The 15244-nt window shown below is 37.8% G+C and overlaps 1 protein-coding gene across 1 annotated transcript in view; it reads left to right on the top strand.

Moving 5' to 3' along the window:
- The window catches only part of LOC309821814 (uncharacterized protein), an 87641-nt gene extending 76893 nt beyond the window's left edge, over window positions 1-10748 (top strand). Inside the window, 6 exon segments of the mRNA XM_082653299.1 lie at window positions 641-718; window positions 722-901; window positions 4358-4400; window positions 4403-4492; window positions 4984-5122; window positions 10598-10748. Coding sequence (XP_082509425.1) covers window positions 641-718; window positions 722-901; window positions 4358-4400; window positions 4403-4492; window positions 4984-5122; window positions 10598-10724 — 657 coding nt within the window. The 3' untranslated portion in view covers window positions 10725-10748.
- The last annotated feature ends 4496 nt before the right edge of the window (window positions 10749-15244 follow it).

The following is a 15244-nucleotide window of genomic DNA, read 5'->3' as shown; positions in this document are numbered from 1 at the left end:
CATATCCCCTCCCTCTTGCATCTCCCTCCCACCTTCCCCATCCCACCTCTCTAGGTGGTCACAAAGCACGGAGCTGATCTCCCTGTGCCATGCGGCTGCTTCCCACTAGCTATCTGTTTTACATTATTCGGTAGTGTATATATGTCAGTGCTACTCTCTCACTTTGATCTATTTTAAAAAGAAACCAATAAACCCATTAAAATGTGTGGGCCTCAGTTTTTGTTCTCATAACACCAAAGGGAAAAGGAAGACAAGAGAATGATTTTCACTTGGGTTTGTTCGTTATGAGCTGAATATCTAATGGCCTTCAAGTGTTTCTGCAGATTTAGCCAGTGATTCATCCATTTTCATGTTGGCAAATTGCCCCCATTTAGCTATATCATTTAGTTTTATGACAGGCAGTCTTTATTTATATGGTCCTGCCCCCACCTCACTCGGTCCCTATTTTACAAAGTGGGACCAGGGACTCCTGGTGGTCCAGTGGTTAAGACTCTGTGCTTCCCATGCAGGGGGCACGCATTCTATCCCTGATCAGGGAACTAAGATCCCACATGCAGCACGAAGTGGTTAAGAAAAAAAAAAAACAACAAAAGTGGGACCAGCTGCTTGAGAAGTTAATGTATAATTTTCTTGCCTGCAGGTCACACCTGGTTCTACATGTGCCACCTTTGGCCTAGGAGGTGTCGGTCTTTCAGCTGTAATCGGTTATAAAGCAGCATAAGCTTCCAGAATCATAGTTATTGACATCAAAAGTGAGAAGTTTACAAAGGCCAGAGCCCTTGGAGCCACCAACTGCCTCAATCCTAGAGACCTAGATAAACCCATTCAGGAGGTCATTGTTGAAATGACCAATGGAGGTGTGGATTTTGCCTTTGAGTGTGTAGGTGGAGCTAAAATCATGGTGTGTATATTTTTTATAGTAGGATATAATAAATATTGCTTATTAACATTTATAATATGTGCATCTTAATATACTTATTAAATTTTAATATTTATATACATGTATAAGTTATGTTTAAGAATAGTTATTAATACTATATTAGATATCATTATATGTTACATACATATAATTAATTTTTACTTATTAATAAATATTAATAATTACTATTTAATATTAATGTGTTATTAATATTTGTTTATTCTTTCACATGAAAGTCAGCAAAAAATTAAGAGAAAACTTAGAAATAAAAACTTTCAAAGAATTGTGCCTATGAGAAGTGAGGAAAAAAAATAGAAAAGGCAGATTTAGAGGAGGGAATAGACAGGGTGAATGGAGTCACCCCTAACAGCCAGAGGTATCCACTCTCATCTTAAAGCAGAGCAAGGAGATGTTAGCAACCTACAAACACGCCAGTTCTGTCCATCAGATCTCAATAATCAGGCTGCAGAATTAGGTCCAAATTACATATGTGAAATTTTCAATTAAAAAAGTCAACAAGCTGCAAAATTAAAAACTCAATCTTTTTTTCCTAAACACTACAATTTTGTATCATTCAGATTTCTTCCCTCTCAGGACAGGAAAGGAGGGCCCTTCTGAGTGCAGGGCCCTAGGCAACTGCACTGGTTGCAGGCCCACATAGCCAGTCCTGTCTGTTCTGCTCCAGAAAATGGGGTAAAGAGCCAACTGCACAGGCAACATAGGGAGAAGTTAGCCTCCAGAGCACGCAGCCTTAGTCTCCAGCAAATATTCACCTAATGCATCTTTGCTCAAAGCCACTAAGTAGAGTTTTGTTTTGTTTTGTTTTAACAAGATGACCAAAGAATTCATCAACTAACGTTTCTGCCTATGGAGGCTTCTTAGTTCATTAGTGAGAGCTGTGAAGTAGTTATGACACTATTCCCTTTTATTTACCCCTTCACTCAGCCTGGCTCCTAAAACTCTCCTCTAGAGAGGGTACACAGAATGAAATTCTGTACTTCAACCTCCCAGGAGCAGGCTTTGGCAATTTTCCCCTCGGTTCTTACCTGACACAGCATGATATGACAAAAGAGAATGGAGACTGGGAAGGCTGCCCTTCCTGGGTCTTTCCTCTTGGAATGGCTTCATTATAATAGTGCAACTGCTTAAAAGAGGATCTGGCAGGTAATAAGCACTCGATAAATGGTAGCTATTACTGACATTCGTGCAGTGAGGACCCCTTGTACTGCACCGCTTCCCTGCATCCAAAGCTTCAGGCCTTGCTTTTTCAATTGTCCTTGGCACCTGTGGCCTTCAATGTGCCACATCCCTCCCTCCACTTCCCACAGCTCATATGTTTCACAAACACTGAAATTCAGCCCACTTATTTTTCTAGTATAGAGATTCTCAAAACTGCCTATACTTCAGAAGTACCTGGGGAGTTGTTGTTTTCCAGTATCAGTGAATTGACCCATACCCAGGATATTCTCACGCATTGGTTCTCAAGCTGAGAACCACTGATCCAAAACTTGGCAGGTTCTATTATTAACTTATTTATTACACCAAGAAACGTATTTTAAATTATGGAATAGAATTACACTAGAGAACCCAAATAAAAAGAGATGGGTTTAATCACAAAAAGATGGGCTAACTACCCTTCCACCAAAAGCTTCCATAACTAGGGAAAGCTTAATTTCTACGTCGTGGAGGAGATTCCAGTAATGGGAATGAACTTAATTTCAATGACCACTAATGCTCTAAAGCAGTCTAAAGAACCCAACAGAACAATTCGAAATTTACAGTAATGGACAATTTTATAAGATTTTGAGAATTAAAAATTCTCATCAAAAGTTATCAGAGGCTACCAAATAAAACCCTGTATTTGCATATAATACCCATTTAACTAAGTTATAATTATGGAGGTTAATTCCCTGCTTGGAGCAAAGCTCAGAAATGTAGAGAAGGGCAATAGGAAAAACATTAAATTAAAAAAAAAAAAAAAACCAGGAGTAATGTAGGCAGCTACCTTAAGGTTGCAAGCAGTGCCTGTGCTCTTTACCTCTCTCTGTGGATCTCTCTGTACAATATACATTAAACAAAAATATTTCTGCCATATAAGAAGTATAGAAACTAGAAGAGTTGCTATTTAGAAATGTTAGAAATTCTCAAAACTATAAATACATATTCAAATAAAGATTTCAAAACACATTCTAAAAGTTCTAGGTCATTGCATTGCCCATCCCTAGTAAGACAGACAGAAGAGGGAAAGAATTTACTGTACTTCAGACTGCTTCTTTCATATAATGATCAGTGATGAACAGGAATGGTATTCCTATTGGGACTTCTGTAGAAGTAAAAGTTGCCTCAACAGGTGAGAACAAAGTTAACCACTGGCTATGGCAAACAATATGGGATAAGTTTATATTTTTCTTGTATAATATTAGTCTCAAAAGATTTTAAATGTTCAACTATAACATAGGGCTTCTATGTGGAATGGTCATCCACAAGTTTATATCTTTCTTAAACTTATTTACATTTTCAATCTTGGCATTTTTATATTAACTCCAAACCTGCAGTAGGTTAAGATAATATTTTGTCTTTCTCTCATGCAAAGATCAATGCAAATCCCCTGGGCCCCTGTCTTCCATGTAGTGATTCAGCAATCAAGGAAGTTCAAATTTGTGGCTTTACAATCTCAACAAGAGGTCCTCTTGGTTGTTAGAGTAGAAGGGACAGCTGGCGGGATGTACACTGGCTTTTCTATTTTGGCTAGGAAACGGCACACGTCACTCCTGCCCATAGCCCAGAACTAGTCATATGACTCTACTTAACTGCAAGAGAGCTAAAAAATATAGGGAAGCAGACGAAATGTTTGACGAGTAGCAGCCACTGTTATTTTCTGTTTAACCGTCTTGCCTTCTGTTTTAAATAGCATTTCTTTTAAATTATCCTACATTGAGATCTGCTAAGTTTACAGTATATGCCTCATTTTTAGACTCTAGTGAATACTTATTCACCCTCTGTTCGTGACTTAATTTTGATCCTTTGTCCATGGAATTGCAAATATCTTCATATATACCATTGTACCTGGTCAAAAACTTGTTGACTAGAGTTTATAATATCTTCTATAGATCTTTCTTTACCTTCATGTATGTATATTTTTCTTGATATACAATGAGATGCATTCTGGGTTTAGCATAAGTGTGGTATTAAACAGAGTAAAATATGTTTGGTTTCTTTTCAATATCTTTTTTGATGACATTCAAAATTTTATTGGATATTCTATCTGAAACAGAACACTGGTGCCTCAAGTCTCAATCTACAATATTACAACCTCATTAGCCATTATCTTTTATGCAGAGTTGTGTAAAATTTCCCTAAACTATTGTACAAACCCACATTGGAATTCATGTTCTACTTTTCTACTTACTCAGCTAATCTTTTTGTTTGACCTTCCAGAGAGCAGCCCTTGACAGCATAACAGTAGGTTGGGGAGTATGTACATCATTGGAGTAAACGTTGGTGACAACGGATTGAGTGTTTCTGCAGTGGAGCTAATAATGGGCCGTACTCTAAATGGAACAAGATTTGGTGGTCAGTTTTTTTTTTTCTTTTAATTTTCTTCATAGTAGTACTGAAATTATCATAATTAGGATTATTGAAAGGAAAGGAAAATAATTTATTTTTTAAATATTGAGTGCCTAGAACATATCTGAAGACTACCTGAAAGCTATTTATTCTATTAGTTACTTGAAAGTAAACAGTTTCTTTATAGAAGGATAACTATAATTTGCAAATTGAAATTCAGTTTGCATTAAAATGGACCAACATAGGGGAACAAAAGGTAGACAGCGATCAAATTGAGATACTTCCTTATCTAGAAATAGAAAATAATCTTGAATTTTTCTTTTGAAGAAAAAAAATTTAATAGATAGAAGTACAAAAAATTAGAGATGGCAAGGGGGATAAGCTATTTGAAGCAACCCAAATCTGACCTGATAATTTCATTCATTCGACAAACACTGGTTAAACTACCTTTTCATGTCAAGCACCATGTCTTTATTTGGTATTTTGGCCAATTACAGATTGGAAAGGTATCAATTCTGTCCCAAAGCTGGCTGCTGACTACAAGAATAAGAAATTCGATATGGATGCACTGGCGTCCCATACCCTTGCTTTTGACAAAGTTAATGAGGCATTTGACGTAATGTACCAAAGAAAAAGGTAAATTACCAAAGAGATGAGTGAGCAGTTTGAAAAACCTTTATGATGATTCTATTTTCATTTGATGTTGAAAACTAACCAGTGTGTCTTTTCTGACACTTTCCACATCATCAGAAGTACTCAATGTCCTTAAAAGATTAAACAGTGGCCATTTGCAAAAAAGAAAACTTCCTACTCTATTTCCATAATGTACATGGACATACACTGTTCCAACATAGAGTGGTGATATAAACTGACACATATTTTCCCCTTCACAAATTGTTAACTCAGTTGGGGCTGCTCCATAGCAAGAGAGGTTTCTAGAGTATAATGTCAGGTTCAATATAGTACAATATGGCCCTGAGTCTGGAATCACTGTGGTCTGCGACTGACACAGAATGCCCACTCCAGGCCCTTCATTATCAGACTCAGGTGAAAACCATGAAGATGTGAGTAGTGAGTGGCAGGTAACAGATACTTAAAGGGTTCCCCAACTGCCTCATGCTCTTGCTTTGTCATGGTTGTCTTACAAGTGATTCAAGTCTACAATTTTAGCTACATTGTGCTTTCTTGGCATAGACCCTGAGAAATGATTTATAAAAATGTCCCAATCAGGGGATCCCTGGTAATTGGGGAGTGGGTAAGACTAGGATCAATGATTTTGGTTAAAATAATCAACCACAGTGTTGATCAATAGAAGCAAAGGCCAAAACACCAGGAACAGTGTTACACAGAAGAGATGCAAAAAGGCAACAAAAAGAAGTGAAAGGGGGAAAGTACATAGTTAAATGACAGGACTTTGAAGCAGAGAACAAATGTTGCAAAAGAAGAAAATAGGTCCATGGTGTGAGGACCAAGGATACTTCCTGGGTAAGAAATCTGAGAAAATATCTCTACTCATATGAACTCCCTAATTTGCAAAAGTGTTAACTGCAATGTAAAAAAAAGACGTTCAGGGCTTCCCTGGCAGCGCAGTGGTTGAGAGTCCGCCTGCCGATGCAGGGGACACGGGTTCATGCCCCGGTCCGGGAAGATCCCACATGCCGCAGAGCGGCTGGGCCCGTGAGCCATGGCCGCTGAGCCTGCGCGTCCAGAGCCTGTGCTCCGCAACGGGAGAGGCCACAACAGTGAGAGGCCCGTGTACAGCAAAAAAAAAAAAAAAAAAAAAGACGTTCAATAAAAAGAAAAGAACACTTAAGAAAATGGTAATAGGAACATACATATTGATAATTACCTTAAGTGTAAATGGATTAAATGCTCCCACCAAAAGACATAAAATGGCTGAATAGATACAAAAACAAGACCCATAAATATGCTGTCTACAAGAGACCCACTTCAGACCTAGGGACACATACAGACTGAAAGTGAGGGGATGGAAAAAGATATTCCATGCAAATGGGAATCAAAAGAAAGGTGGAGTAGCAATTCTCATATCAGACAAAATAGACTTTAAAATAATGACTATTACAAGAGACAAAGAAGGACACTACATAATGATCAAGGGATCAATCCAAGAAGAAGATATAACAATCCTAAATATTTATGTACCCAACATATGAGCACCTCAATATGTAAGGCAAATTCTAACAGCCATTAAAGGGGAAATTGACAGTAACACAATCATAGTAGGGGACTTTAACACCCCACTTTCACCAATGGACAAATCATGAAAATGAAAATAAATAAGGAAACACAAGCTTTAAATGATACATTAAACAAGATGGACTTAATTAATATTTATAGGACATTCCATCCAAAAAAAAAAACAGAATACACTTTCTCCTCAAGGGCTCAGGGAACAGTCTCCAGGATAGATCATATCTTGGGTCACACATCAAGCCTTGGTAAATTTAAGAAAATTGAAATCGTATCAAGTATCTTTTCAGACCACAACGCTATGAGACTAGATATCAATTACAAGAAAAAAATCTGTAAAAAATACAAACACATGGAGGCTAAACAATACACTATTTAATAACCAAGAGGTCACTGAAGAAATCAAACAGAAAATCAAAAAATACCGAGAAACAAATGACAATGAAAACACAATGACCCAAAACCTATGGGATGCAACAAAAGCAGTTCTAACAGGCAAGTTTATAGCAATACAATCCTACCTCAAGAAACAAGAAACATCTCAAATAAACAACCTAACCTTACACCTAAAGCAATCAGAGAAAGAAGAACAAAAAAACCCCAAGTTGGCAGAAGGAAAGAAATCATAAAGATCAGATCAGAAGTAAATGAAAAAGAAATGCAGGAAACGATTGCAAAGGTCAATAAAAGTAAAAGCTGGTTCTTTGAGAAGATAAACAAAATTGATAAACCATTAGCCAGACTCATCAAGAAAAAAAGGAAAAGACTCAAAACAATAGAATTAGAAATGAAAAAGGAGAAGTAACAACTGACACTGCAGAAATGCAAAGGATCGTGAGAGATTACTACAAGCAACTATATGCCAATAAAATGGACAACCTGGAAGAAATGGACAAATTTTTAGAAAAGCACAACCTTCCGAGACTGAACCAGGAAGAAATAGAAAATATGAACAGACCATTCACAAGCACTGAAATTGAGACTGTAATTAAAAATCTTCCAACAAACAAAAGCCCAGGAAGAGATGGCTTCACAGGCGAATTCCAACAAACATTTAGAGAAGAGCTAAGACCTATCCTTCTCAAACTCTTCCAAAATACAGCAGAGGGAGGAACACTGCCAAACTCATTCTACGAGCCCACCATCACTCTGATACCAAAACCAGACAAAGATGTCACAAAAGAAGAAAACTACAGACCAGTATCACTGATGAACATAGAGGCAAAAATCCTCAACAAAATACTAGCAAACAGAATCCAACAGCACATTAAGAGGATCATGCACCATGATCAAGTGGGGTTTATCCCAGGAATGCAAGGATTCTTCAATATACGCAAATCAATCAATGTTATACACCATATTAACAAATGGAAGGAAAAAAACCATATGATCGCCTCAATGGATTCAGAAAAAGTTTTTGACAAAATTCAACACCCATTTATGATAAAAACCCTCCAGAAAGTAGGCATAGAGGGAACTTACCTCAACATAATAAAGGTCATATATGACAAACCCACAGCCAACATCATTCTCAATGGTGAAAAACTGAAACCATTTCCACTAAGATCAGGAACAAGACAAGGTTGTCCACTCTCACCACTATTACTGAACACAGTTTTGGAAGTTTTAGCCACAGCAATCAGAGAAGAAAAAGAAAAGGAATCCAAATCGGAAAAGAAGAAGTAAAGCTGTCACTGTTTGAAGATAACATGATACTATACATAGAGAATCCTGAAGATGCTACCAGAAAACTACTAGAGCTAATCAATGAATTTGGTAAAGGAGCAGGATACAATATTAACGCACAGAAATCTCTTGCATTCCTATACACTAATGATGAAATATCTGAAAGAGAAATTAAGGAAACACTCCCATGCACCACTGCAACAAAAAGAATAAAATACCTAGGAATAAACCTACCTAAGGAGACAAAAGACCTGTATGCAGAAAACTATAAGACACTGATGAAAGAAATTAAAGATGATACAAACAGATGGAGAGATATACCATGTTCTTGGATTGGAAGAATCAACCTTGTGAAAATGACTATACTACCCAAAGCAATCTATAGATTCCATGCAATCCCTATCAAACTACCAATGGCATTTTTCACAGAACTAGAACAAAAAATTTCAAAGTTTGTATGGAAACACAAAAGACCAGGAATAGACAAAGCAATCTTTAGAAGGAAAAATGGAGCTGGAGAAAGCAGGCTCCCTGACTTCAGACTATACTACAAAGCTATAGTAATCAAGACAGTATGGTACTGACACAAAAACAGAAATATAGATCAATGGAACAGGATAGAAAGCCCAGAGATAAACCCACACACATATGGTCACCTAATTTATGACAAGGTAGGCAAGAACATACAATGGAGAAAAGATAGCCTCTTCCATAAGTGGTGCTGGGACAACTGGACAGCTACATGTAAAAGAATGAAATTAGAACACTCCCTAACACCATACACAAATATAAACTCAAAATGGATTAAAGACCTAAATGTAAGGCCAGACACTATAAAACTCTTAGAGGAAAACATAGGCAGAACACTCTATGACATAAATCACAGCAAGGTCCTTTTTGACCCACCTCCTAGAGTAATGGAAATAAACCCAAAAATAAACAAATGGGACCTAATGAAACTTAAAAGCTTTTTCACAGCAAAGGAAACCATAAACAAGACGAAAAGACAACCCTCAGAATGGGAGAAAATATTTGCAAATGAAGCAACTGACAAAGGATTAATCTCCAAAATTTACAAGCAGCTCATGCAGCTCAATATCAAAAAAAAACCAAACAACCCAATCCAAAAATTTAGGTCCAGAAGACCTAAATAGACATTTCTCCAAAGAAGATATACAGATTGCCAACAAACACATGAAAGAATGCTCAACATCACTAATCATTAGAGAAATGCAAATCAAAACTACAATGAGGTATCACCTCACACCAGTCAGAATGGCCATCAAAAAATCTACAGACGGGCTTCCCTGGTGGCGCAGTGGTTGAGAGTCCACCTGCTGATGCAGGGGACACGGGTTCATGCCCCAGTCCGGGAAGTTCCCACATGCCGCGGAACAGCTGGGCCCGTGAGCTATGGCCACTGAGCCTGCGTGTCCGGAGCCTGTGCTCTGCAACGGGAGAGGCCACAATACTGAGAGGCCCGCATACCACCAAAAAAAAAAAATGTATATATATATATATATATATATATATATACAAACAATAAATGCTGGAGAGAATGTGGAGAAAAGGGAACCCTCCTGCACTGTTGGTGGGAATGTAAATTGATACAGCCACTATGGAGAACAGTATAGAGGTTTCTTAAAAAACTAAAAATAGAACTACCATATGACCCAGCAATTCTACTACACATATATATATATATATATATATATATATTCCACTACATATATACAATGGAGTACTACTTAGCCATAAAAAAGAATGAAATAATGCCAATTGCAGCAACATGGATGGACTTAGAGATTATCATATTAAGTGAAGTAAGTCAGAAAGAGAAAGACAAATACCATATGATATCACTTATGTGTGGAATCTAAAATATGACACAAATGAACTTATTTATGAAACAGAACCACAGACATAGAAAACAAACTTACGGTTACCAAAGGAGAAAGGGTGTGGGGAAGAGATAAAGTAGCAGTTTGAAATAGCAGATACAAACTACTATATGTAAAATAATCAACAAGGACCTACTGTATAGCACAGGGAACTATATTCAATATCCTGTAATAAACCATAATGGAAAAGAATACAAAAAAATAATATGTATATATATGTATAACTGAATCACTTTGCTGTATACCAGAAGCTAACACAACATTGTAAATCAACTATACTTCAATTTTTATTTTTATTTATTTATTTATTTAGGCCATGCCACGCAGCTTGCAGGATCTTAGTTCCCCAACCAGGGATGGAACCCTTGTCTCCTGAAGTGGAAGCACAGAGTCCTAACCACTGGACCGCCAGGGAATTCCCTATACTTCAATTTTTTTAAAAGAAAAAAAGTGGGGAGCGGAGAAAAGACCCTTTCCTTCCTGCCTTTGGATACTGTCATGTAAGGACATGACAGTCTGGAGCTGCAGGAGCCATCTTGCAACCATGATGGGAAAGACGAGACTGGCAGAGAAGTTGAACTAGAGCCTTGACATCACTGAGCAGCAGAATTTACCATTCTCTTTCATTAAAATGTCCAGCACTTTCAGAAGCAACCATCTACCCGCCACAGGCTTTGAATGACTCATGTACTTTAACACGCTTCTACAGCAAAAATCTTGTGGTCCCTAAGGCTTTGCCTTTAATACTTTCTTACTTATTTCCAGTAAATCAGAGTTGATTTTCTATTAACTGTTCCACCCCTGCATACCTAGAGATAATCTACTCCTTAAAATCAACTGGATTTTCACTACTTTCAGCCTCAACAGGTCAGATAATTAATCCCAGACTGACCCATTTCCCTGATGGTCTGTTTTCTTGCAAAATTCCTGATACTGCTTTTGACTGACTTCATTGCCAGTCACAGGAATCAATTCTGGCTAATTTATAATGATAAGGAATTTATTATTGGGCAAGTCCTAGAACTATCAAGAGGACTAGAAAACACTTTCAGAGATTTATAGCTTGAAATTATGTCCAAACCCAGGCAGCAGAACTGATCTGATCACCATTTTTCTTGACCTCAGGTTCAAGATGCCACAGACTGAACCATCACTTCCACCCCTGGACAGAGGACACCGCCACTGGCTTGACTGCCATTACTGCTACAGGAAATTAAGTCCACAGTAGAGAAGGAGTGAGGGACTTACTTCTTCTCCCTTCTGTGTTCCATCTCCTCCCACTTCTTGCTAGCTACTGCTTCAAGCCCCCTCAATTGTCCAGCCTGGAAAAGAGGAGAAATTTAGAGGAAAAGACTACATTTTATACAACCAATACTGTTGCAATCTGATATTGGTGTCCTTTGGGTGCAGCATCTTTTAGATACAGAATTCCTTCTTGAGTGGGGAATTTCTGTGGGTTTCACAAAGAATCCTCTGACCCAGTAGGGATCTCCTACCTGCAACTCCTTTATAGGGATGATTCTTTCTACAACTGGACAACTAAGACGCTGCCTTCAACCCTTTGCTTCCACAAGGGTCACCTTACCTCTCCAGATGGATTTCTGTGATGAAGCTCCTTTTAAAATAATCTACAATTGTATCCCTTTGCAGTTTCCACCTTTGGTCCGTGGGAAACACACTTGTGTCCTTGTCCCCACTAAACTCTGCTCTACTTCATTCTGCCACCAGCCTTAAATTTATTTCAGGTAACAGACCTTGCATCTTCCACGTTTCAGAGAAAATACTTCAAGCTTTTTGAGTGTTTTTCTTCTCTTGGCTTCAGATGAGGGGGAAGTGCTCCCAACATACTTACCAGGAAGTAGGAGGGGCATATACAGCACACTGACAACTCTCTCCAAAGAAATTCTCCCTCCAAACCATTTCTGCCCTTCCACATGGATTCTTTGCCCTCCCTTATATAGCTGAGAGATAGGAGATGAGCTAATGCTTACAGAAGATGTCTCTTAGCATGTCCTACATAAGGTACTCTAGTACCTTGCTTTAGAACGTGAGGGTAATTTTGGCACCTATATTGCTTGGCCTTGGAGTTTTTAGCCAAAACTGAGACAAAATGAAAAGTTCCATTTTAACTTCCTGTTACATTTAATCATGAAACTATCCCTTGTACAGGCATACCTCAGAGATATTGCAGGTTTGGTTCCAGACCACTGCAATAAAGTGAATGTGGCAATAAAGTGAGTCACATGAGGTTTTTTTTTTTTTTTTTTGGTTTCCCAGTGCATATAAAAGTTATGTTTATACTACACTGTAGTCTATTAAGTGTACAATAGCATTATGTCTTAAAAAAAGTACATACCTAACTTTATCACTAAAAAATGCTAACCATCAACTGATAACAGAAGGTTGCCACAAACCTTCAATTTTTAAAAATTCAATATCTGTGAAATGCAATAAAGTGAAGCACAATAAAATGAGGTCCGCCTGTACTCCAGCCTGTCAGGTTTTCCAGAGTCTCCACAGTTCCAATCAGGAAAAGATATGTTCAGGTTACTTACACTAATGGATAACTTATAATACATTACCTACAAAAAAACATAAGGAAAATTTACTTCTTTGGGATCGTTGCACCACCCAAGGAGTCTCTGACCTCCTAATTCTGTGATATGTGTTCGTCTTGAAAAATAACAGGAAAAACTGCACAACATAATTCAGATTTGCAGCTGCAAACTAGGTGTCCATCTACTTTGTATGCTATGTGTATGTGTGCTTTCCCAAGAGAAAGGATTTGATGGGTAGATTTCGAGCCTCAGTATTTAATAGAATTAGTACCAACCACTTCTGGCTCCCCTGTGTTTAACCCATCTGTGGCAATTCAGTTTCCTGTTCCAATTCAGAGGGGCCATAGCAAGGGCTATCTCTACCTCTCTAATGGAAGATGTACCCAAGCAATGTCAACTGAAGCTGGTAAAACAAAAAACAGAAAAAGTTCCCCTCAAAATGTAGCAGACATTTATGGCTTCATGAACTCTTCCTTCAATTCATTCAATACTTATCTTTATTTCTTGTGAGCTCTATGAAATATGCTTCAACTTTTTGAAGTCTGTTTGACTATGTCTAGTGTACACTTACTTGCATGTTACAAAGTCTAAAATGACAGGTCATTTTCACCTAATAAGCCCTTCAGTTCAAAATGAGCTGAATTAAAAATAAATTTAAATATAAATGTTTCAGACATTAGATGAAATTCCTAAAAATCTTACATGTTCTGGTATAATAGTATAAGTCATAATTCTAGTTATTACTTTAAAATGCATATCTCAGAAATAAAAATAAAATAAAATTTAAAAATAAGCTGAATTATCTTAAGAGAATTAAGTACAAGTTAACAGTATCATTCATTGTTTCCTCTCTTCTATTCAATGAAATGGAGAGCACAGTAGGTCAAGAATTTAACAAAGGGCCTGCTTCCAAATGCTGCCAGGAGGTTGAGATTCCTCAATACTTCTATATTTTGCTGCTATACCCATTTTGTGATCTGTATCTGGAAAGATCACCTGTATCTCCTACCTGCTCAGGCTATTTCTAATTTAGTCCACACTAGCAAATTCTCTAATGAGACTGAGGGCCTCTGATTTCACCTTGTATCAATTTTGTCTTCTCACAGAAAGTAGATGAGACTTAAACATCTACTTGTAATTCCTGTCTATTATTTTTGTTGTTTTTTTTTTTTTGCGGTACACGGGCCTCACACTGCTGTGGCCTCTCCCGTTGCGGAGCACAGGCTCCAGACACACAGGCTCAGCAGCCATGGCTCACGGGCCCAGCCGCTCCGCAGCATGTGGGATCTTCCCAGACCGGGGCACGAACCTGTGTCCCCTCCATCGGCAGGTGGACTCTCAACCACTGCGCCACCAGGGAAGCCCTGTTATTTTTTAATACACTTTATTTTTTAGAACAGTTTTAGGTTCACAACAAAACTGAGTAGAAATACAGAGTTCCCACAGATACAGAGTACCTCCTCCTCCCTACCGCACACACACAACCTCTCCCACTATCAACGTTCCCCACAATACTGGTACATTTGCTACACTGATGAACTACTTTGACACACCATTATCACCCAAACTCCTATGTTAAGGTTCACTCTTGGTGTTGTTCATTCCACAGGTTTCGGCAAATGTATAATGATATATATCTACCATGTAGTATCATAACAGAATAGTTTCATTGCCTTAAAAATGTTCTCTGTTCCACCTATTCAGCCCTCCCTCCCCACTAACCCCTGGCAATCACTGATTTTTCTACTGTCTCCATACGTTTCTTTTCCAGAATGTTAAATGTATAGTTGGAATCACACAGTATGTAGCCTTTTCGGATTGGCTTCTTTCACTTAGTAATATGCATCTAAGATTCCTCCATGTCTTTTCAGGGTTTAATAGCTCATTCCTTATTAGTGCTCGATAATATTACATGGTCTAGCTGAACCACAGTTTATCCATTCACCTACTGAAGGATATCTTAGTTGCTTCCAAGTTTTGGCAATTATGAGTAAAGCTGCTATAAAACTTGTGTGGACATGAGTTTTCAACTTTTGGGTAAATACCACGGAACAGGATTGCTAGATCACATGGTAAGAATATGTTTAGTTTTGTAGGAAATCACCAAACTGTCTTCCACAGTGGCTGTATCATTACGCATTCCCGCCAACAATGAATAAGAATACCTGTTGCATTTGGTGATGTCAGTGTTTTGGATTTTGGCCATTCTAACAGGTGTGTAGTAGTACCTTATTGTTTTAATTTGCAATTCCCAAATGACACATGATGTTGAATACCTTTTCATATGCTTAGCTGCCATATGCTTCTTTAATGAGCAATATGTTCAGATCTTTCACCCCATTTTTAATTGGGTTTTTTGTTTTCTTATTGTTATTTGTATATTTTGAAAATGGCCCTTGATC

This window comes from Grampus griseus (assembly GCF_964374135.1).
Source record: "Grampus griseus genome assembly, chromosome: 4".
In the NCBI taxonomy this organism is placed as follows: domain Eukaryota; kingdom Metazoa; phylum Chordata; class Mammalia; order Artiodactyla; family Delphinidae; genus Grampus; species Grampus griseus.
This window is presented reverse-complemented; position numbering and strand designations above follow the sequence as displayed.